Source organism: Gopherus flavomarginatus, chromosome 3 (assembly GCF_025201925.1).
Source record: "Gopherus flavomarginatus isolate rGopFla2 chromosome 3, rGopFla2.mat.asm, whole genome shotgun sequence".
Taxonomy (NCBI): domain Eukaryota; kingdom Metazoa; phylum Chordata; order Testudines; family Testudinidae; genus Gopherus; species Gopherus flavomarginatus.
This window is the reverse complement of record NC_066619.1, coordinates 241,652,528-241,679,548: the sequence shown is the minus strand read 5'-3', so window position 1 is coordinate 241,679,548 and position 27,021 is coordinate 241,652,528. Positions and strand designations below refer to the sequence as shown.

General features: G+C 47.4%; 1 protein-coding gene across 5 annotated transcripts in view; it reads left to right on the top strand.

Moving 5' to 3' along the window:
• Positions 1 to 27,021, top strand: part of KLHL5 (kelch like family member 5) — a 145,120-nt gene that overhangs the window by 59,552 nt on the left and 58,547 nt on the right. For 4 of the 5 annotated variants that reach the window (XM_050947615.1, XM_050947612.1, XM_050947614.1 and 1 more), the window contains 2 exons: positions 21,992 to 22,174; positions 26,730 to 26,866. In XM_050947615.1, the coding sequence (XP_050803572.1) occupies positions 22,032 to 22,174; positions 26,730 to 26,866 (280 nt within the window). In that variant the 5' untranslated portion in view covers positions 21,992 to 22,031. Of the gene's footprint in view, positions 1 to 20,114; positions 20,169 to 21,991; positions 22,175 to 26,729; positions 26,867 to 27,021 lie in introns of those variants that run through there. The other variant, XM_050947616.1, reaches the window with a different exon arrangement.

Sequence of the window (27,021 nt, the reverse complement as noted above, 5' to 3'; positions counted from 1 at the left end):
AAGTAGATCCACCCTAAAATAATGGTTGTTTGTAGATTTCTCAGTTGTGAGTTTGTTTGTATTAGGATGATACTAAGATATGTAATGCTAACTGAGGGGCTCATAGAGGAGTATGTACTAGTTGTAGGCCCCGTCCTAGAAAGTAAACCAAAATCAGAATAGACGCACTGATAATATGAAACAAATTTTCCCTTGTAAAACCAAAATTGTCAGCATACATATAAATAAAACTATTCTCAGTAACTAAAGCAGTTATAGAAACTATTAATGTCCTGGTTGTCTCTAGAGAGGCCTCATATACATACGGGGGCTAAAAAAAATTTTTTTTCTTTATTGTTTTTCAAACCTGGGTCAGAAAATTCATTTTAGCATTGTTCTATTGTGAAAAGTGTAGGTTGCTTTTTAAAGGACTGTCAAGGTCTTTTCCCCCACTTTGAACTTTAGCGTCCAAAAAGTGGGGACCTGCATAGACCCTTCTAAGCTTAATTCCTAGCTTAGATCTGATAACGCTGCCACCAGCCAAAATATAGTGTTTGGCACACTTCTTGTTCCCCCAAAACCTTCCCTGGGGAACCCAAAACCCAACCCCCTGGGGTCTTAAAACAAGGAGAAATAAACCATCCCCCCTCCTTTCCCCTCCCCAGACTTTCCCCTCCCTGGGTTACCCTGAGAGGCTACACTGATCCAAACTCCTTGGATCTTAAAACAAAGAGGAATTAACCTTCCCCCCCACTTCTTTCCCCCCCACCAATCCCTGGTGAGTTCAGACCCAATCCCCTTGGGTCTTAAACAAGAAAAAAAAATCAATCAGGTTCTTAAAAAAGAAAGCTTTTAATTAAAGAAAGAAAAAGTAAAAATTATCTCTGTAAAATCAGGATGGTAAATGCTTACAGGGTATTCAGATTCATATAGACTAGAGGGACTTCTCCCCCGCCCCCAGCCTGAGATTCAAAGTTACAGCAAAGAGAGGTAAAAATCCTTCCAGCAAAATACACATTCACAAGTTAAGAAAATAAACATAAGACTAATCCGCCTTTTCTAGCTAGTAGTTACTATTTTGAAACATGGGAGACTGATTCAGAAAGATTGGAGAAAACCTGGGTGCACGTCTGGTCCCTCTTAGCCCCAAGAGCGAACGAACACAACAAACAGCACAAACAAAGACTTCCCTCCACCAAGATTGGAAAGTATCTTGTTCCCCCATTGGTCCTCTAGTCAGGTGTCAGCCAGGTTCACTGAGCTTCTTAACCCTTTACAGGTAAAAGAGACATTAACCCTTAACCATCTGTTTATGACATGTCCCCCAAATCTCGGACAGTGTGGAACCACACTGGCGGTGATTTTTTCCTAGAACTTTAGAATAAACAGATTAATAAAACACATGCACCTTTACATATACTACTAATTATGTAAACTACAAGACTTTTTACATTTTAAGGACAATTTTTAACCAGTTGATTTTGGGAAACTTTCACGAGAGAGTGCATCAGCTACTCTTAGAAGGTTCTGAAATGTGTTGAATTTCAAACTCAAAATCTTGGAGAGCTAAACTCCGTTGAAGCAGTTTTTTGTTGTTTCCCTTGGCAGTATGAAGCCATTTTAGTGCAGCATGGTTGGTTTGTAGTTGGAACCGCTGTCCCCAAACATATGGGCGTAGCTTTTCCAGGGCATACACGATGGCGTAGCATTTTTTTTTTACTGATTGACCAGTGGCTTTCCCTCTCGGACAATTTCTTGCTGAGAAACATGACTGGATGGAAGTTTTGATCCGGTTCTTCCTGCATTAAAACTGCTCCTACACCACGCTCAGATGCATCTGTGGTTACTAGGAATGGTTTGTCAAAGTCTGGGGCCCTTAGCACAGGGTTAGACATGAGTGTCGCCTTAAGCTGGGTAAAGGCCTTCTGACACTCATCAGTCCACTTAACTGCATTTGGCTTGGTCTTTTTGGTCAGGTCTGTTAGTGGGGCAGCGATTTGGCTGTAGCGTGGTACAAATCGCCTGTAATATCTGGCCAAACCTAGGAAGGCTTGGACCTGTTTCTTTGACTTTGGGACAGACCACTTTTGGATAGCATCCACCTTGGCCTGTAGGGGGTTTATTGTTCCTTGACCCACCCGGTATCCAAGGTAAGTCACTCTGTTTTGGCCTATTTGACACTTTCTAGCCTTAACAGTTAGTCCTGCCTGCCTGATGCGCTCAAAGACTTTTTCAGGTGTTCTAGGTCTTCTGCCCTTGAATCAGAAAAAATGGCCACATTATCGAGGTAGGCAACTGCATATTCTCCCAATCCTGCTAGGAGACCATCCACCAGTCTTTGGAAGGTGGTGGATGCATTTCGCAGCCCGAAAGGAAGCACATTAAATTCATACACCCCTGCATGGGTAATGAAGGCTGACCTTTCTTTGGCAGGTTCATCTAACGGTACTTGCCAGTACCCCTTGGTTAAGTCTATTGTAGAGATGAACTGGGCACGTCCCAATTTCTCCAGTAGCTCATCAGCGTGTAGCATTGGATAGTTGTCGGGACGAGTTACCGCATTTAGCTTACGGTAGTCCACGCAAAAGCGTATTTCCCCATCTGGTTTGGGTATCAGAACCACTGGAAATGCCCATGCACTGGTAGAGGATTATACCCATCTGTAGCATGTTTTGGATCTCTCGTTCTATAGCAGCTTGGGCATGAGGAGACACCTGGTAGGTGGGGTTCTAATTGAGTGACCATTACCTGTGTCAATGGAGTGGTATGCCCGTTCAGTCCGTCCTGGGGTGGCTGAGAACAATGGGGCAAAACTAGTGCACAGCTTCTTGATCTGTTGCCGCTGCAGACTTTCCAAGGTTGTGGAGAGGGTCACCTCTTCCACGCCACAGTTACTTTTTCCTTCGTATTAGACACCTTCAGGCCACTCAGTGTCATCTTCTCCCTGGGCTTTAAACTGACAAACCTTTAAGTCTCTGGAATAAAAGGGCTTGAGAGAATTAACATGGTACACTTTAGGCTTTAGGATGGAGGTAGGAAACGCTATGAGATAGTTAACAGCTCCCAGGCGCTCTTGGACTGTGAATGGCCCTTCCCATGACGCCTCCATTTTATGGGCCTGTTGCGTCTTCAAGACCATAACCTGGTCTCCTGCTTTGAAGGAACGCTCTCTGGTATGTTTATCATACCAGGCCTTTTGCTCTTTCTGAGCATCCTTTAGGTTTTCTTTAGCAAGGGCTAAAGAGTGTCGGAGGGTGCTTTGTGGGTTGCTTACAAAGTTTAGAATATTAGTTCCTGGAGAAGGCGTAAACCCCTCCCATTGCTGCTTCACCAACTGTAATGGCCCCTTAACCTCGTGGCCATACACAAGTTCAAATGGTGAAAACCCTAAACTGGGATGTGGTACAGCCCTGTAGGCAAAAAGCAAGTGCTGCAACACTAGGTCCCAATCATTGGAGTGTTCTTTGACGAATTTACGTATCATGGCCCCCAAAGTTCCATTAAACCTCTCCACCAGGCCATTGGTTTGATGGTGGTAAGGGGTGGCAACCAAGTGATTCACCCCATGAGCTTCCCACACATCATTCATGGTCCCTGCCAGGAAATTAGTTCCTGAATCTGTAAGGATGTTGGAGGGCCAACCTACCCTGGCAAAAATGTCTGTTAAGACCTGGCACACAGTTTTAGCCCTGGTGTTGCTTAGAGCTACTGCTTCCGGCCATCGGGTAGCAAAGTCCACGAAAGTCAGTATGTACTGCTTTCCTCCGGGGGTCTTTTTTGGGAAAGGACCTAGAATATCCACAGCTACTCGCTGAAATGGGCCCTCAATTATGGGGAGTGGCTGGAGAGGGGCTTTGACCTGGTCTTGGGGCTTTCCCACTCTTTGGCACACCTCACAAGACCGGACATAATTAGCAACATCCTTGCCCATCCCCTCCCAGTGGAAGGACTTCTCCAACCCGTCTTTTGTTCTGTTCACGCCAGAATGGCCACGGGGATGATCATGGGCTAAGCTTAAGAGCTTTCCCTGATACTTAGTTGGAACTACCAACTGTTTTTGAGGGTGCCAGTCTTCCTGGTGTCCACCAGAAAGAGTCTCCTTACATAAAAGTCTTTGTTCTACCACAAACTGGGATCGGTTAGAAGAGCTGAGAGGCGGTAGAGTGCTCCGTGCTGCCGCCCAAGCTTTCTGAAGGCTGTCATCCACTTCCTGCTCAGTCTGGAACTGTTCCCTTGAGGCTGGAGACACCAGTTCCTCCTTATACTGTGGACTTGGGCTTGGTCCCTCTGGAAGCGATGTAGGTGATGCGGTTGTTTTTGTTGATGGTGAACCGCTTTTCGCCATCACTATGCGATATTTCAGGCTCTAGCTGAGCCTCTTGGGTAGGTTTGTCTGCTGCTTCTGCCAGTTCAGGCCCGCTGACGCCCTCTGGCGTTGAGGTTGGAGATGAGTTTGCAAGCGCTGGCATCAGTGCTGGCAACGGTTCTGGTGCTGGTTGCTTTTCCAGTTCCAGTTCTGGGACTGGATGCACTGTGGCTGTTGCCGTCGTTGGCAGGGGATCCGGGTCCACCACTTCTGTCTGGGTCTCCGGTAACACAGACAGGGCCCTTATGGATGGCTCAGGAACAGGGATGGGTCTGGAAGGTTTCCTGGCCTGGCTGCGTGTAAACATTCACACCCTCTTGGCCCACTTTATCTGGTTGGCCAAGTCTTCCCCCAGTAGCATGGGGATGGGATAATTGTCATAAACTGCAAAAGTCCACATTCCTGACCAGCCTTTGTACTGGACAGGCAGTTCAGCTGTAGGCAAGTCTACAGATTTTGACATGAATGGGTAAATTGTCACTTGGGCCTCTGGGTTGATGAATTTGGGGTCCACTACGGATTGGTGGATAGCTGAAACTTGTGCCCCCGTGTCTCTCTACACGATAACCTTCTTTCCGCCCACTCTCAAAATTTCCCTTCGTTCTGAGGGTATTTGAGAGGCATCTGGGCCTGGGGATCTTTGGTGTGATGGTGGTGTAATGAACTGCACTCGGTTGGGGTTCTTGGGGCAGTTGGCCTTTATATGTCCTACTTCATTACATTTAAAGCATCGCCCCACTGACTGGTCACTGGGCCGAGGTGGGTTGCTGGAGACTGGTGAGGTGGGACAATAGGGAGTCTGGGGCGCTCCTTGGGTTGTAGGTGGGGTCTTGGGTTGCCCTCGGTGATAGGGTTTATTTTTGGTTTGCCCCCTGTGATATTCGCTCCCCTTGCTAGTAGCTTTTTTCTTTTCTGCCACTTCCACCCATCTGGCTCCAATCTTCCCTGCCTTGGTTACAGTTTTGGATTTCCTGTCTAGGATGTACCTTTCTGTTCTTCTTCGAGTGATTGCTCACATCCATTCCAGTTAGGTGTGCGCGCCGTGCGTGCACGTTCGTCGGAAACTTTTTTACCCTAGCAACTCCAGTGGGCCGGCAGGTCGCCCCCTGGAGTGGCGCCGCCATGGCGCTCAATATATATGTAACCCTTCTGAAAGCTTCAAACCGTATGCCTCCAACCTATCGAGCACTTTAAGAAGTCTTTCTTCATGTTCCTCCAGGGTTCTTCCAAACACAATCAGGTCATCCAAGTAAACTAACACCTGCAGTAAATTCATGTCTCCCACGACTTTTTCCATGAGTCGTTGAAATGTGGCAGGGGCCCCCGAAATCCCTTGTGGCATGCGTTCGAACTGGTAGAACCCTAACGGGCAGATGAAGGCTGTCTTCTCCTTATCCTCTTCTCCCAGAGGGATCTGGTAGTATCCACTCCGAAGATCCAACACAGAGAACCACTGACTACCCAGCAAACAGTCCAAGGCATCTTGTACTCGAGGCATGGTGTATTGATCAACTGTAGTGCGCCTGTTTAGGGTGCGGTAGTCAATACACATCCGGATTTTTCCACTCTTCTTACGAACGACCACAATGGGTGAGGCATAGGGGCTTCGTGACTCTGTGATGATACCATTCGCGATCAGCTCTTGAAGATGATGGCGCACGTCTTCCATCTCAGAGAGGGCAATCCTCCTAGACCTCTCCCTGAAGGGTCGGGGATCTTGTAGCCTGATATGGTGTTCCACTCCCTTTGCACATCCCACGTCCCACTCATGTAGTGAGAACACCTTGGATCTCTCGCAAAGCTTCTTCCTCAGGCGATCCTTCCATTCCTCAGACAGCGGTGAGTCCCCGAAGTCAAACTTCGCAGGATCTATCATTGGAACTTCAGCTTCACACTGGGGTCTCACAACGCTTTCAGGCTCAAAGATGTCTGCAATCTTCTGCCCTGGTTTTACAAACACATCACGGCGTGTTTCATTAGCAACCAGTATCGTCACCTCCTCCTGGGCTTCAGCAGGTAGGGTTATGACTCCACTGAGAACCAGCACTCCTTCTGGGAGCCCTCCCTGGGTTGGCTGCTCTACCACAGCTAATGTTCCCTTACTGCCTTTTAGGCAGGTACTCCTGACAATCACCTCCTTTTCTGACATGGCAGGCACCACTAAAGGGACCGGGCCCGCATACCTCAGTGCTCCTACTGGCAAATCAGGCATCACTTTTCTTGTGTCCTCAATTTTTCTGTAAGCCGCGGCACAGTGTGTGTGTATCACCAAGGTGTTCAGATATTGGTCTCCTGCTTGCTGTCTGCAGTAATTGGCCAGTATCCTAAAGAGGCTGGAGTTGGTCCCTATTAGCACAGACACATCAGAGGCTCCTTTGGGGTCAGAGCATATTAAAGCAGCAGTGTCCACCTCCTGTCTTACCCCAGCAATCTCTTCTGGGAATTCCAGGTGTACTATGACATAGCCCTGATAAGGGTATTCATCCATGCTGAGGCCACATAGGCCAAGCCCTGTCAGGGGCTGTATAGGCAGATGCCCAAGCATCTGCTGGTAGAAAGACTGGAATATGATAGTCACCTGGGATCCAGTGTCAAGCACTGCTCTACATTCTGTCCCTTCAACCTTTACAGTGACTTCCACTCGGGGTCCTATCAATCCTGGGGGGATTCGGGCCGCATGGTTCCTTCCAGGGGAGCCTCCGCATCCTGCAGGCCTAGGCGGCTCCCTTCCCAGGCCTTGGGGCCGTTTCCCGGCTTTCCCCAGGTGGTCCTCAGCTTTTGATATACCAGCATGGGATTCTCTGCATTCTGACACCTTGCAGCAATGTGCCCACTCTGGCCACACCGGTAGCAGAAGAAGGATTGTCCTTTCCCTTGCTGTCGAGGGGGTGCAGATGTTCTAAACGTAGTCCTCTGGACCATGGTAGCAGAGGGTTCCTTGCACCTTGAAGTCTTTGCTGAATCGAGAGTACTCTCTAGTTCAGTCACTTTCTGTGTTAAGGCCTGCACTCGCTGAGTAAGTTCCTCTTGAGGATTCACCATTAGTGCCTTGGGTGTCCGTGTGGATGTTGTGCCAGATGCTTGGTGTTGCTGCACCTCCCAAACCTCGCCAGCTGCCTGCCTCTCTTCTTCTTCTCGGACCTCTTTTATCAGGCGAGAGTAACTTGGTGGATTATCTTGCCGTTCCCTTAATCGAAGGTGGAGAAGGATTGGGTTCTGATATTGAATTCCTCTCACAATCTGAGCCAATCTAGTCCGGTCCATTTGCTCAACGGCTACTGCTCCCCTCATGATGGCTCTCTGTAATAATTTCTCCAATCTTTGGACATAGGCAGAAACCTTCTCTCCCTTTTGTTGCCTGGCATTGAGGAATTTGCAATAAACATCCTCTGAACCCTCAGTTCTCCCAAAAGCATGGTCCAGGGCCTCTAGGCAGTCCCTCACCTTGACCCCAGGGTTACCGAGTTTCAGGGTGCGAATCACATCTAGAGCTGGCCCCCTGAGACACTCTACTAGTCGCCTTCTCTTTTCAGCCTCAGGCACCGCCCACTCCTGCAGCATCTCTGTGGTGTGCTCCAGCCAGGGTTCAAATGCTTCCTCCCCAGGTATTGGGGTGGGACCCCCAGAAAACAACCTCAGTTTACGATAGGGGCTTGACTCGGGGTGGGGAGGCATGACCTTCCCTAATGCTTGCCCCAAAGCCTTCACCCACTCATCAGGTGAAGGAGCAGTCTCCTGTTGTGGGGCTCTCGGCTTAAGGCCCAACAGACCTGGCATATCAGCCAAAGTTTTTCCCTCTTTCCCCAAAAAGTCTGACGTTTTCTTTAAAAACTCTACATCAGCAGTAGGGGCTGGTGAGGGCTGGCTCCCAGTGGTTATTACCTTCCACTCACCATCATCCACTGCTATCGTGCCTGGAACCTATAGAGGGTCCACAGCCGAGGGCAGCTCACACAATACAGCAAAAGCGCCCTCTTCCCTCACAAAAATGCGCCCACGCATTTTGCACTTACACAAGTACTCAGTGGATGACCTTAAGATAGGTTCTATTGAGCCCTCATCGACTGCCTCCAGCACCCCCGTTACCAGAAGACAGTTCCTGGGGTCAATATTCATCCCCTTGCACCAATCCTCTAACAAGTGTAGAGCCATTATACAAACTCTAATCTTTTCCCAATACAACAGATCAAAACAACAAGGTAATTAGGGGTTTTCCCAATTCAATGGATCACTCAAAATGTGCTTGCGAGGGGTACTGACCTAGGATATCCCGGACGAGCCCCCAAAATGTAACCCTTCTGCCCCTCTAAGTTGGCAGCAACAAGGGCCGGGTTCAGTATCCAGAGGTTCCGTTTCAATAACCCAATGCCAAACCAGCTCGAGCCCCCACCCAGTGACCTGGGAAAATCTTACACACACCCCTAGGCGCCTCAAAGAGGCAATGCTTCCCCTCTCGCAAGCACAGAGTCTCGGTGTAGCAGAAAAGATTTAATACATGAGATAAACAACAAACACTACATTGGGAAAAACACCTCTACTAGAGTTCATAGACCAAACCGTGAGCAAAGACCCACCCCAGGAAATTGGGCTGTGTCCTCTTTCCTGGGCTCTTGAGTCCAGCAACCCCCAAATCACCCACAGTCCCAAAAGTCTCTGTCCTGGGTCAGTGCAGCCCAAAGTTCGAGAGTCTATCTGCAGGTCTCCCCCCCCAGCCTGGTAGAAAGGGGCACCTTACGTAATCCGGGGCCAACTGCCCTGCCTCTCCGTGGATTCTGCTCCCGCCTTCTCCATGAACTGCTCCGCTTTACCAGCCGCTCCACTCTGCTCCTCCAGCCGTTCTCTGACACTGCTCCGCTCCGCCAGCTGCTCTGCTCCACCAGCTGTCCTGTGAGCTGCTCCAGTTGTCCCTGCAAACTGCTCAGCTCTGCGGGCCGCTCACAGCTACTCCGCTCTGCCAGTTGCTCCGCTGCCACCAGCTGTCCCGTGATCCGCTCCAGCCGTCCCCACAAACTGCTCCACTCCGCCAGCAGCTCTGTTCCACAGTATAGCTTTGGGCTCCCCACTAGTTAGCACAGTACTCAGTGCTCTCAGCTCAGTGATTTTAGCTCTTTAGTGATTTTCAGCTCTTAGTGATCTCAGCTCTTAGTGATTCCAGCTCATAGTAGGGGAGCCCCAGTGCTAGTGCACCATTAGCCCAAAGTGATTTCAGCTCAGTAACCTGTAATTAAATTCTTAAGGGAATAAAAAATCAACTCTGACATTCCACAGTGGAGAGAGGAGGGGGTGCAACTGGTGCTTCTGGCTCCCCAAGGAGATTGCACCACCAGGCACAGATACCTGTCCCCAGCCTCTCTCAATTCTCTGGGTTTTGGAACCCATGTCCCATGTCTAGCCAGTACCACCCAACTGAGGGTGAGCAATTTGTCACCAAGCAGTCCCACAGCTTGGCAGTCTGGGATAGGGTGGGCGTGCCTATGCAAATACACTCTCTCACATTCTTTCCACCAGATGTCAGGGTAGAGCTTATCCTGACTCTGCTTACATCTATCCCTGCCGGCCCACCCGCTCCTCAGTTCCTTCTTACCGCCGTGTCGGTCGTTGGAACTGTGGAGCGCGGCATAGCTGTCCTCCATGTCCCTAGCTCTCCTTGTTATCTCTCGTTATCTCTCGTTATTGTATAGTTGTTAGATTGTTAAGTATAGATAGTAAGTAATTAAGTGTAAATAGTGTAGTAAATAGTTGTTCGCCGGGGGCTCTAGCCCTTCCCGGCACCCGGCACTGGGCTCATGCCTGGTTCGCCGGGCTTCAAGCAGTGTGCGGCCTGCAAGAAGCCTATGCCTACCAGCGACCCCCACGACGCGTGCCTGAAGTGCCTGGGGGAATCGCACAGATCGGACAAGTGCCGCATCTGCAAGGCTTTTAAGCCAAGAACAAAAAAGGAGAGAGATCAAAGACTCCGAACTCTCCTTATGGAGGCGGCACTTGACCCGGCGGCTTCGCAGGCCGTGATCTCGGCGCCGGCACCGGATCGTACCGGCACCGAAAAGACTCCCCGGCACCGACCTTCTCCGGCACCGGGTGCAGAACCAAGACCGTCGACGTCGGCTACTCCGGCCAGACAGACCCGACTGGAGCGCCCGGCCTTAACATCGGCCGCGGCACCGCCGGCACCGTCGACTCCGGGCCCGGCGGGTCCGTCGAGTCCGGTGCCGCCAAGCTCCCCCATGAGGTCTGGGGTTGAGATATTGGTCCCATCCACGCCGGAGACCTTCGCCTCGGCACGGGACCTCATTGCCTTGACTGAGCCTACTCAGCTGCCACCCCCGGTACCTCCGGTGCGGGTCGCATCTAGAGGCAAGCCCATGATGTCGGCACCGTCTCGGGACTCGTGCTCGCGGTCCAGGTCCCGACGTCACGGCAGGTCGAGATCTCATCGCCGCTCGCAGTCCCGGCACCGCTCTCCTCGGCGGTACCGGTCGCACTCGCGGCACCGGTCGACCTCAAGGCGGTCGCGATCGGACTCCAGCCGCCGATACCGGCACCGTGACTCCAGGAGCCAGTCCCGCCGTCACTCGCCGCACCGGTCGACCTCCCGGCACCGAGCTGGTGGCAGGTCCCGGTCCCGGTCGACCTCCCGGCACCGCGTCGGTGGCAGGTCCCGGTCCCGATCCCGGCACCGAAGCAGCGGCCGGTACCGGTCCAGATCCCGGCACCGAGACAGAACCCGGTCCCGGTCCCGATCCCGGCACCGCTATGACTCCCGGTACCGATCCCCGGCACCGAGAAGATCGTCGCTGCCGACCCGCGCAGACCCTTACCAGCCAGGGTCGGCCCCGCTGTGGCCTTCTAGACAGCCGTCGGTCTCCTCACAAACGGACAGCGGGTATGCGCTGGGCACCGACCGGCAGGCGGCGCTCTTTCAGGACCCGCCACAACACGACCAAGGCCCGCAGCAGTGGGGGTTTTGGACCCCATGGGCATACCATCAAGCCCAGGGGCCCCAACAGCTTCCTGCTAGGCCTGCGACGGCGGAGCACAGGGTGCCGGAAGCCTCGTTGTCTCGCCCCCCTCCCTCCCCGGATGGAGAGGAAGGGTCCAAGCAGCAAGACTCCGCTCTGGCTCCTGAGACAGAGGCGAGGGCCGAGGGGGACCCCCCATTAGACACTCTCTTGCCGGGGGTCTCCTCATCCTTCTCCCCTGATGAAGCGGTGGCTGGCACCTCCTCCAGTAGCCCCCCCCCCCCCCCCCCCCCGCTGGATCTCAGGGCGCACCAAGACCTCCTCAGGCGAGTAGCTCAGAATCTGAGCCTGCAAGCCGAGGAGGTCTCGGAAATAGAGGATCCGATTGTTACCATCCTCTCATCGGATGCTCCCACCAGGGTCGCCCTACCCTTCATAAGGACCATCCAGGCCAACGCCAACACTATCTGGCAGTCACCGGCCTCCATCCCCCCTACGGCGAGGGGCGTCGAGAGGAAGTACATGGCCCCCTCTAAAGGCTATGAGTACCTCCATATACACCCGACACCGTGTTCCCTGGTGGTACAATCGGTAAATGACAGAGAGCGTCATGGGCAGGAAGCTCCAGCCCCCAAATCCAGGGAGGCCAGGCGAATGGACCTCCTTGGACGCAAGGTATACTCGGCTGGGGCGCTGCAACTCAGGGTTTCGAACCAGCAAGCCCTGCTCAGCAGGTACGCTTTCAACTCATGGGTGGCAGCGGACAAATTTAAAGAGCTGCTGCCGCAAGACGCCCGCCAGGAATTTGCAGCCATCTTAGATGAGGGCAAGAAGGTTGCACGTACATCTTTGCAAGCTTCTTTGGACGCTGCAGACTCGGCTGCCCGCACCCTCGCGTCGGGGGTAACGATGCGCCGTATCTCCTGGCTGCAGGTCTCTGGCCTTCCTCCGGAGCTCCAACATACCATCCAGGACCTCCCGTTCGAAGGCCAGGGCCTGTTTTCCGAAAAGACAGACCCCAGACTTAAGAGTCTAAAGGACAATCGGGTCATTATGCGCTCCCTCGGGATGCACACACCGGGAACGCAACGCAGACCCTTCCGGCCACAGCAGCAACAGCAGCGCAGGCCATATTCCCAGTTCCGCCAACGGCAGGACCTTAATAGGCGCCGTGGCAGGAATGGAAGGCGCAGGCATTCGGGGAACCAAGGGGGGCAGAACCAAGGCTTCTCTAAGCCCCCGCCTGGACCCAAGCCTTCATTTTGAAGGTGCGCCCGAGGGCGCAGTAACAGTTTCCCCCACGGATCCTTCCCCCCCGTTTTCCAACCGCCTTTCGTTTTTCCTCCCGGCGTGGACCCAAATAACATCGGACCGCTGGGTCTTACGCACGGTGCAGACGGGATACCGCCTGCAGTTTGTATCATTTCCTCCTTCCCACCCCCCTTCCTCGTCCCTCTTCAGGGACCCCTCTCACGAGCAATTCCTTCGGCAGGAGGTACAGACGCTCCTCAGCAAAGGAGCTATAGAGGCGGTTCCGGAAAACGAGAAAGGCAAGGGGTTTTATTCCCGCTACTTTCTGATCCCCAAGGCCAAGGGAGGCCTCAGGCCTATCCTCGACCTGCGAGAGCTCAACAAGTACCTGGTGAAGTTGAAGTTCCGCATGGTATCCCTGGGGACCATTATCCCATCCCTGGATCCGGGAGACTGGTACGCCGCCCTCGACATGCAGGACGCTTATTTTCACATTGCCATTTGGCCACACCACAGACGTTTCCTTCGTTTCGTGGTGGGCCCCCTTCATTACCAATTTGCAGTCCTCCCATTTGGCCTTTCTACGGCCCCGAGGGTATTTACAAAATGCATGGCAGTTGTTGTGGCACATCTTCGACGCAGTCGTATCCACGTGTTCCCTTACCTAGACGATTGGTTAATTTGGGGCACGTCGGAACGGCAAGTTTGCAGCCATGTCCGCGTGATCACCGGCCTGTTTGCTACTTTGGGCCTCTTGATAAACATGGACAAGTCCACCCTGATCCCCACGCAGAGGGTGGAGTTCATCGGGGCCGTCCTAGACGCCACTGTGGCCAGGGCTCTTCTGCCGTTGCAGAGGTTCCAGGCATTGTCGGCGATCGTTCAACGACTGCGGGCAGCCCCCTTGACATCAGTGCGGACATGTCTAGCCCTGTTAGGCCACATGGCAGCTTGCACCTTTGTGACCGGTTATGCTCGGCTCCGCATGAGGCCCCTCCAGTTGTGGCTCATCGATTATTACCGGCCGGCAAGACAGCCGCTAGACATGCTGATCACGATCCCCCAAGGGGTGTTAGATTCTCTCGACTGGTGGCTAGACCAGTCCGTGCTATGCACGGGGCTCCCTTTCCACCCACCTCAGCCCTCGGTGTCCCTGACAACGGATGCCTCAGATCTAGGCTGGGGGGCCCACCTGGGAACCCTGAGAACGCAGGGCCTGTGGTCCCCGAAGGAGGTGAGGTTGCACATCAACATGCGGGAGTTGAGAGCGGTCCGCCTTGCTTGTCAAACGTTCTGCCATCAGCTTCAAGGTCGTTGTGTCGCGGTGTTTACCGACAACACGACGACCATGTACTATATCAACAAGCAAGGCGGCACCAGATCCTCTCCCCTGTGTCACGAGGCGATGCGACTCTGGGACTTTTGTGTAGCCCACTCCATTCACCTCACGGCTTCTTTCCTCCCCGGAGTACGGAACACGCTGGCGGATCGCTTGAGCAGATCCTTCCTGTCGCACGAGTGGTCCCTTCGCCCGGACGTCGCCCTCTCCATCTTCCAGAGGTGGGGTTATCCCGTGTGGACCTCTTCGCGTCCGGGGGGAACAAGAAGTGCCAGGCGTTCTGCTCCTTTCAGGGCAGGGAGCCCGGGTCGATAGCGGATGCCTTCCTTATTCCGTGGTCGACCCACTTGTACTACGCGTTACCCCCGTTTCCTCTGATTCACAAGGTCCTTCTGAAGGTGCGCAGGGACAGGGCTCGCGTGATCATGGTAGCCCCAGCGTGGCCCAGGCAGCATTGGTACCCCATGCTGCTGGACCTGGCCATAGTCGACCCAGTTCCCCTGCCCCTTCACCCGGACCTGATTACCCAGGAGCACGGAACCCTCTGTCACCCGGACCTGCAGTCGCTGCACCTAGCGGCGTGGTTCCTGCGTGGCTGACCGGCTCTGAGCTGCGCTGCTCCACACCGGTGAGGGAGGTGCTTTTGGGCAGCAGGAAGCCTTCCACGAGAGCGACATATTCGGCCAAGTGGAAGTGTTTCTCCTGTTGGTGCATGGAGAGACATCTCCGCCCCATGGAATTTTCGGTGGCCGATATCTTAGACTACGTTTGGTCCCTCAAACAGCAGGGTCTGGCGATATCGTCGTTGCGAGTCCACCTGGCAGCTATCTCCACCTTTCACCCGGGTGCGGATGGTCGCTCTGTTTTTTCTCACCTGACGGTGTCTAGATTCCTTAAGGGACTAGAACGTTTATACCCTAACGTCCGACTCCCTGCTCCAACCTGGGATCTTAACTTGGTGTTGTCTCGGCTCATGGGACCCCCCTTTGAGCCGTTAGCTACTTGCTCCCTGCTTTACCTCTCTTGGAAGACTGCCTTTTTAGTAGCTATCACCTCAGCTAGGCGGGTGTCGGAACTCCGGGCTCTTGTGGTAGACCCCCCGTATACAGTCTTCCACAAAGATAAGGTGCAGCTGAGGCCACACCCTGCCTTTCTCCCCAAGGTAGTCTCGTCCTTCCACATCAGCCAAGAGATATTCCTTCCGGTTTTTTTCCCGAAACCTCACTCCTCAGGCAGGGAGCAGCAGCTCCACTCGCTTGATGTCCGTAGGGCTCTCGCGTTCTATGTGGAGAGGACCAAACCATTCCGCAAATCCCCCCACTTTTCGTGGCAGTAGCGGACCGCATGAAGGGGCTTCCTATCTCCTCGCAGAGGTTATCCTCATGGGTTACTTCCTGTATCAGGACCTGCTATGAGCTAGCCCATGTGCCTACGGGCCGTGTGACTGCGCATTCTACCAGGGCGCAGGCGTCGTCGCTGGCTTTCCTCGCCCGTGTGCCCATCCAGGAAATCTGTCGGGCAGCGACCTGGTCATCGGTCCACACCTTTGCTTCCCACTACGCCCTGGTCCAGCAGTCAAGAGAGGATGCGGCCTTCGGATCTGCAGTGCTCCATGCCGCTACTTCTCACTCCGACCCCACCGCCTAGGTATGGCTTGGGATTCACCTAACTGGAATGGATGTGAGCAATCACTTGAAGAAGAAAAGACGGTTACTCACCTTTGTAACTGTTGTTCTTCGAGATGTGTTGCTCACATCCATTCCACACCCGCCCTCCTTCCCCACTGTCGGAGTAGCCGGCAAGAAGGAACTGAGGAGCGGGTGGGCCGGCAGGGATATATATTGAGCGCCATGGCGGCGCCACTCCAGGGGGCGACCTGCCGGCCCACTGGAGTTGCTAGGGTAAAAAAGTTTCCGACGAACGTGCACGCGCGGCGCGCACACCTAACTGGAATGGATGTGAGCAACACATCTCGAAGAACAACAGTTACAAAGGTGAGTAACCGTCTTTTTCCTCAGGAACCCCCTCTAAGAACTGCTCCATTTGCATTAGGAAGGACAGCTCTGCCAGAGTGTTAACATTTGCTCCTGATATGCAGGCATCCCAATTCTTTCCAATATGGTAGGCGTGTTGGGTAAATGACACATCTGGTTTCCACCTTAGGGCTCTGAACCGCCGACGGGCATGCTCAGGTGTTAGCCCCATTCTGATTCTGACCTTGGTTTGAAAAAGTTTGTAATCATTCATGTGTTCCTTAGGCATTTCAGCTGCCACCTCTGCTAAGGGTCCACTAAGCTGTGGCCTCAGCTCTATCATGTACTGGTCTGTAGAGATGTTGTACCCAAGGCAGGTCCTTTCAAAATTTTCTAAGAAGGCCTCAGTGTCCTCACCCGCCTTGTAGGTGGGGAATTTCCTGGGATGGGGAACAGTACCTGGAGAAGGGTTGTTAGGTTTGGCTGTTTCATTCTGCGTAGCCTTTGCTAATTCCAGGGCCTCCCTCTGGAGCTCCAAAGCCCTCCGGTGGTCAGCCTCTTTGGCTTGTTCTTCTTTTTCTCTCCTCTCTATCTCTCTTCTGTGGGCAGCCTCTTTGGCTTGTTCTTCTCTTTTGTGAGCTGCTTCTTCCCTTTTTTGGGCCGCTTCTTCCCTGGCTATTTTTGCATTAATTAGTTCCATCCATCTCTTATGTTTGTTGTCTCTCTCTGTTGCTTCTAGCCTTGCCCGTTCCTGTTTAAGGGCTTCCTTGGAACTGATTGTTCTTGCTTTCTTGTGCTGGCTGCCCCCTCTGCAGCTTACTGACTGCTTGGTTAACAGAGATTTTCTAACTAGCTATGCCCGAGAAGTAGAAAGAAAGAAAACAATTCACTTGTAAATGCCTTTTGCTGGCTGTCTGCTGGCTCACAGCTCGAGCCTCTTCTTACAAAGACCCTTGTTAAAAAACTTAACACCTTTGCCCTCAGGCTGCTTTCCAAGCAGCCAGAAAGGAGAGAGAAAAAAAAACTCACTGGCTTCTGGGTCCTAGAAATCCCACCTCTGCCACCCTGTCATGGTCTTTTCCCCCACTTTGAACTTTGGCGTCCAAAAAGTGGGGACCTGCATAGACCCTTCTAAGCTTAATTCCTAGCTTAGATCTGATAACACTGCCACCAGCCAAAATATAGTGTTTGGCACACTTCCTGTTCCCCCAAAACCTTCCCTGGGGAACCCAAAACCCAACCCCCTGGGGCCTTAAAACAAGGAGAAATAAACCATCCCCCCTCCTTTCCCCTCCCCAGACTTTCCCCTCCCTGGTTACCCTGAGAGGCTACACTGATCCAAACTCCTTGGATCTTAAAACAAAGAGGAATTAACCTTCCCCCCCACCAATCCCTGGTGAGTTCAGACCCAATCCCCTTGGGTCTTAAACAAGAAAAAAAAATCAATCAGGTTCTTAAAAAAGAAAGCTTTTAATTAAAGAAAGAAAAAGTAAAAATTATCTCTGTAAAATCAGGATGGTAAATGCTTACAGGGTATTCAGATTCATATAGACTAGAGGGACTCTCCCCACCTCCCCAACCTGAGATTCAAAATTACAGCAAACAGAGGTAAAAATCCTTCCAACAAAATACACATTTACTAGTTAAGAAAACAAACACAAGACTAATCTGCCTTTTCTAGCTAGTAGTTACTATTTTGAAACATGAGAGACTGATTCAGAAAGATTGGAGAAAACCTGGGTGCACGTCTGGTCCCTCTTAGCCCCAAGAGCGAACAACGAACACAACAAACAGCACAAACAAAGACTTCCCTCCACCAAGATTGGAAAATATCTTGTTCCCCCATTGGTCCTCTAGTCAGGTGTCAGCCAGGTTCACTGAGCTTCTTAACCCTTTACAGGTAAAAGAGACTTTAACCCTTAATCATCTGTTTATGACAAAGACCTTTTTACTCAACAGGGGTCTGTTCCTCGTGTATCTTGTGTCTTACTCTACTGACAGATTTTTGAGAGGGTTTGCTTTGTTTTGTACTGCTTTTCACAACTGGCTTGTGCATCTCTGAGATCTAGATATCAATGTCATCTCAGTCTTTACACAACTAGAGATCTTTTTTAGTTCCTTCTAATCCTTGTCTATCACCATTAAATCCTGGTCTCTAACTCTCTCAAACTCAGTGTCTTCCTTCACTCATCTTCTTTTCCCCTGCTATCATGCCCCCTCTTCCCAAATATCCAGTTTCCCACTAAAGGGTATTTGCTGCTGCTTCTGGGACCACTAAAATTTATTCTTTTTTTTTGCATTCCCCTCTTTAAAATTCTTGCCCATGCCTTTATCATTTTTCAGCTTGTAAAACTATGCTTTTTAGCCTTCCTGTCCCTCTTCTCTCCAAAACACTACAATTAATGTCATCTCCATTTGCTCTGTCCATACCACCTCCCTTCAATATTTGAATTCCTTCCCTGGCTTCTTATTTCTTATCCTGTTAGACTGAAAGTAGTTAGCCATGATCAAAGCAAGTCTCATCTGAAAAATATTTAGCCCAGATTTATGCTATATATTCTCTCTCTCCCCTTACTCTCTCCTATAACCACCTCTATTCTCATTTCCTCCTAATTTCTCACCCCCCAACCCCCTAGTCTTTTACTCCCTATGTTTCTCCTAGTCCTCGCTACCTCATTCGCCTTTTCAACAAACTTTCCACACACTCTGTTACTTGAATTGATGTCTTGTTGATTTTTGATTGTAAGCTGTTCTGGGAAGGAACATCTTATTCCATTTTTGTGAAGTATCTCATAAATATTTGTCAGTTTACATACACTAATAACTCAGAAAAAGCTGATGTCTTAAAGTTCCGGTGTTGAATTACATTTCTTGCCTCCGTCTACTGACCAGAATACATGAACAATGTATTTGCACTAAAGATTTTTGTAAAAAAGTTCCCATTGGTAGCACCATTGTGAATCCTAGTCTAGAAAAGACTTCAGCAGCTTCCTGTATTTTTACCACTGCTAGGGTGACCAGATGTCCCGATTTTATAGGGACAGGCCCGATATTTGAGGCTTTTTCTTATAGAGAAGCCTATTACCCCTCACCCCCTGTTCTGATTTTTCACACTTGCTCTCTGATCACCCTAACCACTGCTTGGTTTCACAGCAAAAATGGTATGGTGTGTGTGTGTTTGGGTTTTTGGAGTGTAGCAGGTAACTGTATCACATTTGCTATTCCAACTGTAAAATCCTAGTAGAGACTAGGCACTGCGGGTAGCCTTTACTGCGAGGGTGCTAGGCGAGATCAGCCTTTATAATCCTGCCTGTGGTTGACCTCACCTAGTTTACCTCACAGTGACTTGTCTCCACTAGAATTTTACAGCAGGATAACTAATGCATATTTGTTATGCCATGGTAAAATGCAACTTTTTCTTCGCAGTGAAAACAAAGCCTTAGTTTAAACCAACTGCACTAACCAACTAGTGTTGTTAGGCAATTTTTAAAAAATGATTTTTATTGAATAATTGTTTTTCAAGCCAAAGGCACTAGTCCTCAAGATGAACAATGTTCATGCTAAGTTTAAAATCTCAGATGTTGGTCCTATATACTGGTTCCAAAAAGGATATTTAGAACTTTTTTTAATGGGAAAAGGATAAAATATGTTTTTGTTTTTTCACTCTACCATAATGAAGTTTGCTCAGACTTAAAATTTGTATTTTATTGGCAAAGACAAAGCATTGAGAAGCTCAGTCTAAGGCATGGTCTTCACTAAAAAGCTACATCGCTCAAAGGTCTGAAAAATTCACATCCCTGAGTAGCATAGTAAAGACGACCTAATCTCCAGTGTAGACAGTGCTAGGTTGATGGAAAAATTCTTCCTTCGATCTACCTACTGCCTCTTGGGGGGAGTGGAATGTTGGTAGGAAGTCTACACTGAAGTGCTCCTGCAGTTACACTGATGTAGTGAATCAAGTGTAGACAAACCATAAAAAGTGAATATTTTTGAAAATGGAATGTTTGAAAACAGCTGCTTATAAAGAATGATGGATTTGTAACCTTAATTATGGTAGGCAGGGCTAGTGCTCAGTAGAATTCTTATGTAGTAATTACTTTTTTTGTTTGCTTTGTTACTATCTGAGATTATAAATATGCACAGTTTACATGTTCCCTGACACTGTGCTCCCACCTCCTCCAGAATTTAGAAAAAATTGACATTTCTTTCTTCTGCTTTCAGAGATAGCTTTCACATTGTAAACTGCTGCTCTGTGTCCTTGTTGAGCTGCAGCAGTGCAGCTTGAAACAGTAAAAGGATAGGTGTGTATTCCACCCTCCCACTTTTTAATAGGCTGTTAATATTGAAGCCTATTTATGATTACTTCAGTGCCACCATGATTAATTGTTTCGCTACCGAACAATGAACCACTTTCCCAGGCAAAAATACTTAATCAAAAATCTTGCTTGGAGAAACAAAATCCCTTAAACTAGTGGCACTTGGACAGTTCTGTGGTCCCCAGTGTTAATGTTTTAAGACCCAAGTAGTGAGTTGACTTCCAAAGAACTACTCATGATTAAAATAAAGCATATGCTTAAATTCTAAGCTGGATTGGAGTCCTAGGCCTTGTCTACACTACCACTTAAGCAACGTAACTTATGTCAATTTAGGGGTGTAAAAAAACCACCCTCTGAGCGATGTCATTTAGATCGACTTAAGTTTGAAAGAGTAAAAAGAGAAAGTGTTATTAACTGAACTGTATTTTCACTGACTCATGTTCCAAGATGTGTGACAATAAAAATACACCTCTACCTCGATATAACACTGTCCTTGGGAGCCAAAAAAGCTTACCACGTTATAGGTGAAACCGTGTTATGTTGAACTTGCTTTGATCCACCAGAGTGCGCGGCCCCGCCCCCTCGGAACACTGCTTTACTGCATTATATCCAAATTCATGTTATATCGGGTGGCGTTGTATCGAGGTAGCCGTGTATTTTTTCTGCATACATGTCATAACTATGTGTATGTAAATATTTATTTTTCCAAATTTATCCTCAAAGGAGTTGTATAGAAAGGGCACTTTAAGACATTTATCTCTCAGAAGTATTGATATGTCCTCCATTACAATAGTATCTAAGAGCCTTACAGCACTACCTGTAAGGAAATGGAAATGTTGTTATACCCATTTTACAGATGGGGAACCAAGACTCAAAGAGACTAATGGTATGTGTATACTGCAGCTGGGAGCCTGCTTCCCCACCTAGGTAGACAGATGCACACTAGCTTGCTCGAGCTAGTATGTTAAAAATAACAGTGTGGAGATTGCAGCATGGTGCTGGCAAAGGCTAGCTGCCCAAGTACAAGTCTACTCAACCCATTGGACCCAAACTTATGTGGCTAGGCTATGCTGCAACATCCACACTGCTATTTTTAGCATACTAACTTGAGCAGAGTTAGCACGTCTATCTCCCCGTGCTGAGACATGCTCCCAGCTGCAGTGTAGACATGTTGCCATAGCTATGCCAGTATAACCCGGTAGTATGGATGTAGTCTACACAGATGAAAGGGATTTTTCTGTCTATATAGGAACATGACTTTCCCAAATGATTCTAGCTAGATTGATGGAAACATTCTTCCATCAGTGTAATCTCCAGCATAGATGTAGCTAAATCAGCATAGCTGCATTGGTCAGGGGTGTGGATTTTAAGTATAGACCAGACCTCAGTGTCTTGCCTAAATCTGCATAGAAAGTCTGTGGTAAAGCAAGTCTGGTCTTCTGAGTTCTGGCCTAAGTCCCTAACCACTAGATGAGGGGTTCTCAAACTGGAAAAAATGTGGTTTTAATTTATAAGAGGAGTCGCAGTCAGAGGCCTGCTGTGTGAAAAGGGTCACCAGTACAAAAGATTGAGAAGTACTGCATTAGATCATCTTTCCACTCTTCAATGGACTTTGGAACTCACACAGACACAGACACACACGCACACACACGAAGATGCGAATGAAAGTAATTGCGAGAGACAAAATGTTAACCTGAGTAATATATATCACTTCTAAATGCAAGCATGACTTTCATTGTTTCAGCTATGAACAGAATTGCTGTATTAAAATATTAGCCATTCTAAGATTTTGTTATTATGTTCTTCAGGACTTCCAACAGCAGTCAGACTCTATCATCTGGCCAAACTATGGAGCCTTGTACATCAGATGAATTTTTTCAGGCACTCAACCATGCTGAACAAACCTTTAAAAAGATGGAAAACTACCTGAGACATAAACAACTATGTGATGTGGTATTAGTTGCTGGTGATCGCAGAATTCCAGCTCACAGGTAAATATCTAAAAGATTCTAATTCTAAAATAAATTACATTGGCTTACTTATGTTTGTGCATCTGTGGTGTGAGGGTTAACTATTTGAGTTTAAAATAAAAGATTCAAGAAAGAGGTTTTGACCAAATTAACTTTGGAAACTAAAAATTAACTTTTGTATATTCCCTGTGATACTTGATCAAAAGTAATTCTAATGGATACCATGTTAATTCCCACCTGTGACTATAAACTCAAAGATTTGGCAAACAAAAAACAATAAAATCCCTTCCCAGAATCAATTTTCAAAATATTTCAAGGACTGTAGTATTTTTTACTGTTCACAAAGAAAAAATTAAATTTAACATTTACATGTGTATTGGATGTTCCCTTGTGTCTTCCAAATTAATTCAGTGTTGTAGTTTGCACAATTGTAAGACCAGCCTACCTATATAGTTTCCTCTCACATGAAACACCCAAACCGTCTGTAATTATTGTACCTTCAGTTCTTGTTGGCTAGCCTTAACATGTAGCAGCTTTTCAGAAAATATTTAAATATATCTTTATGTTCTGGAGAATAGACTGGAAAGCAATAAACTGATATTTCACTTAGGATCTTAAAAGTCTGAACATGTATGCAGGTAATGTCAGTTTCCTAGGATATTAAGATTCCAATATCTTGGCATTTGTAGTTTTGCAAAATAATTGAAATAAATTGCATGGTATTTTTAGTAGTGTGTGTATTTCATCTGGAAAAGTACTAATATGCCAGTAATCAAAAAGGTTAAGTGGGATGACCTGGGTACTGATAAGCAAGTTAGCTTGAGACAAAATAATGGAAAAACTGATATGAGATTTCATTGACAAAGTATTAAAGGATAGGGATATATCTGTGCCTGTCAAGATGGTTTTATGGAACATAGGTTTTGACTTGATTCATTCTTTGAGATTACAAATTTGCTTGATAAACATAACAGCATAGATGCAATATACTTAGACTTTTGTAAGGCATTTGATTTAGTACTGCATAACATTCTGATTAAAAAATTAGTACTACTGTATTCAATATCAATAAAGAACTGGCCAACTGACAAATCTCAAAAAGTAGTTGTCAGTAAGTCAAATGTGGGTATTTCTAGTAGGATTCTGCTGGAATTGGTAATTGGGCAGATGCTGTTCAACAATTTAATCAATGATCTGGAAATAAATATAAAATCATGCTGATTAAAATACAGATGAGGACAGGGCAGTCATACAGAGCAACCTGGGTTGCTTGATAAGCTGAGCTCATTTAAACAAAATGCTAAATGCAAAGTTATACATATAGAAACAAGAATTGCAGGCCATACCTGTAGAATGAGGGACTGTAATCTGGAAAGCAGTGACCGAGAAAAGGCTTTAGGGATCATAGTGGTCAAACAACTAAATGTTAGCTTCTAGTGTGATGGTGTGGCAAAAAGGACTAATGTGATACTGGGATCTATAAATGGGAAACTAGTGAGTAAGAGTAGGACAGTTATTTTACCTCCATTTGAATTTGGCAAGACTGAAATAATGCATCCAGTTCTGGAGTCCATGTATTAAAAAAGAAGTTGAAAAATTGGAAGGGGTGCAGAAAGAACCAGAAAAATTATTTGAGGCTAGAGAAAATGCCTTACAGAGAGACTTAAAGAGCTCAATCTATTTAGTGTCAAAAAAAAAAAAGAAGAGGTAACTTGTTTGCCGTGTATAGGTACCAGGAATAAAGACAAAATACTGGTTCTTCTTCGAAGATTGTTCATGTCCATTCCAAGCAGATGAGTATGCACTGCATGTATGCCAGCTGGAAGATTTTCCCTTAGCAGCGTCTGTAAGGTTGGCCTGGGCGCCCTCTGGAGTGGCACCTCCATGTTGCCCAATATAGGAGCCTGCCAACCCTCCACCCCCTCAGTTCCTTCTTATCGCCGGTGACGGCTGCCTGGAAATTTGCTGCACTCCTGGGCAAGGCAGCAGGGACAGGCTCCGTTGCTCGCCCCGGTCCCACTCATACTAGGTTACTTACTTTACTGAAGCAGCAGGGACTCTCACTCTCCTTGGTTTGAGTCCACCTGGCTACCATCTCCACATTTCACCCAGAGGCTGATGGTTTCTTGCTCTTCGCGAACCCACTGCTCAGTTGCTTCCTCAGGGGCATGGACAGACTCTTCCCACATACGTGGCAGCCTGTCCTGGCCTGGGACCTTAATTTGGTCCTTTCTGCTCTCACGGACCCACCTCCTTTGAGCCCTTGGCTACATGCTCACTGCTGTATCTCTCCTATAAGGTCGCGTTCCTCGTGGCTATCACCTCAGCTAGGAGGGTCTCTGAGCTCAGAGGCTAGCCTCGGTACTGTGGACACACTCCGCCGAGTTAATGGTCTTGAGTGGGGACACACACAATCAACTGTATAAAATTGATTTCTAAAAAATTGACTTCTATAAATTCGACCTAATTTCGTAGTGTAGACTTACCCTTAGATGCAGTTTATCCCGTCAGAAGGAGTTTTTCTGCCAGTGTGTGAGCACCACCTTCCAGAATGACATTAGCTATGCCAACAGAAAAATTCTTTGGTTAGTATAGCTGCATTTACACTGGGGTTTTTGTCGATATAGTTATGTTAGTCAAGTGTGTGTTTTTTTCACACCTCTGGCCAACATAGCTATGCCGGTTTACATTTTGAGTGTAGACCAAGCCTAAGGCAGTGTTTACACAAGAGTTGTACCAGTTTAATTGTATTGTATAGTTTAAGTGGTATAACTACCCCTAGAGTGGCTGAAGTTATACTAGCTTAAATGTGCTTTTACCAGTATAGCTTGTACAGAACTGAAATAAGCTGTACAATCGTAAGGCATCTTTTCAGTAGTATAACTGTCTCTACCCTAGGACTTATACAGATATAACCACATTGCAAAAATCACACCCCTTACTGAAATAGTTATACCAGTGATCTGTGTGTAGACTAGGTCTTAGCCTAGGCTACTGTTGCAGCCACCACTTTTTTTTTCCCATTAGAGCTCTAAATATTATTACAGTATTGTCAATGTTAAATATTTTTAACGTGAGATATTTAGTTTACATGTCTGGTTCTGAATTTAATGGAAGAATATAATGAATTACAAGTTATTTTAAAATTTGTTTTATTAACTCATTCAAATCTAGTCCATCCAAAGAACCATTCGCCAGATGAAATATGACTACGTGGTCCCGGACAATCTAAGGCTTCTGACTGAACAGGGGAATATCAAATCAATCTGCCAAATCTCCCTCAATGGCAAGATGAATTTATCTGTTACCACACTCATGCTGTACAGAATCCGATTCTGAGAGGCAGTATTTGAAGCTGAGGTTTTATTTAAATGAAAAGCTAAAACACCCAGAACTGCCACATGGATAGTCATCCTAACAAATTATTCTAATTATCCTCTGGGACTGAATAATCTAGTTTATCAAGAATGGGCCATAAAAGTAATTTTGTACTACAGGGATTACAGAATACTGTTATACTGCCCTTTGAAATATTTAAAATGTTTTTAAACCATTTTCCTCACGGTCAAATTGTGTTTAATTCAAGTTCTGCACATTCTCACCCATCTCCATTGTCTCCAAAAGGCTGGCAAAAAGTATTTACCTGATGCATCCCTGGACAAAGATGATGCAATGGATAACAGATGGAAGATATGCAGACACAATTTAATAAAAAGTAATGGCTGCCAACACTGTCAGCAATCTATAACTTTGCAATTGTTAAACTAAGACACAATTTTATGTAGTTCATCTGTAAAACGCATCCAGTTAATCCAAATATCTGTAAGAAATACTACTAAGCATTCCCTTTGCTTTTCCACTCTATTTAATCATATCTTCACCTACCTTAATTCTTAAAAATGTATTACTATTATAATACTGTATGTATTAAGTGTTTTGCTCTCTCTCTGATGCAAATAACTCTTTGTTGAGCATTAACCTAGACATGCACTCGTCCCAAACAGTTGACAAAGTAATGTGTGAACTGCTTACACAAAAAAGGTAACTCTACTATTACCATATTCCTGTGACTGACTTACTATACTCACATGTGGAATTTTCTGATTTGTATGATCTCCATTTCTACTGAGTAGGCAGGTTCTGTCATTGATATTTGTATCAATTAGCCTATGAGGAACCTAAATAAAATACTTTAAAATAATTTTTTAAATTACTAAGAAGTAATTCCTTTACCATTTTAAAATTAATAATTGATTGTTTTTTCCAGGTATTTTTCATATAGTATCTAATGCTATGTATTTGCTTCTTCATGTATTATTTTTATATGGCAATTATAAAAAGTCATTGAGCACTAAAAGGGTAAATCATTTACATCAGCAGAAAATGTACTTTCGGTAACAGTACTCCATTATTCATAGGAAGGAACTGGGGCATGAAGCAGTTTGTCAAGTTTAAAATGCTTTCCTCAGTACAGTGCACCTTCAAAGGCCAAAATAATGAAGCATTTATTAACAAACGTCAGCTTCACTAAGTTCTTTTTTTCCCTCTCTCTCCCCTTTCTCCAATATATTCTCAGATTAGTTCTCTCCTCTGTTTCGGACTACTTTGCAGCCATGTTTACTAATGATGTAAGAGAAGCAAGACAGGAAGAAATCAAGATGGAAGGTGTAGAGCCAAATGCACTGTGGGCTTTGGTTCAATATGCATATACAGGTAATAAGAATGAAGAAAAGGGTGGTAAAGTTTCTCTGATGTTCTGTCCCTAAGTGAACATCATATTCCATTATTAGATTTCAGATATTTGGTAGAAATGCTGCACCATACAATTCAACTTTTTATTTATTAAAACTACTATTACTGCCATTACC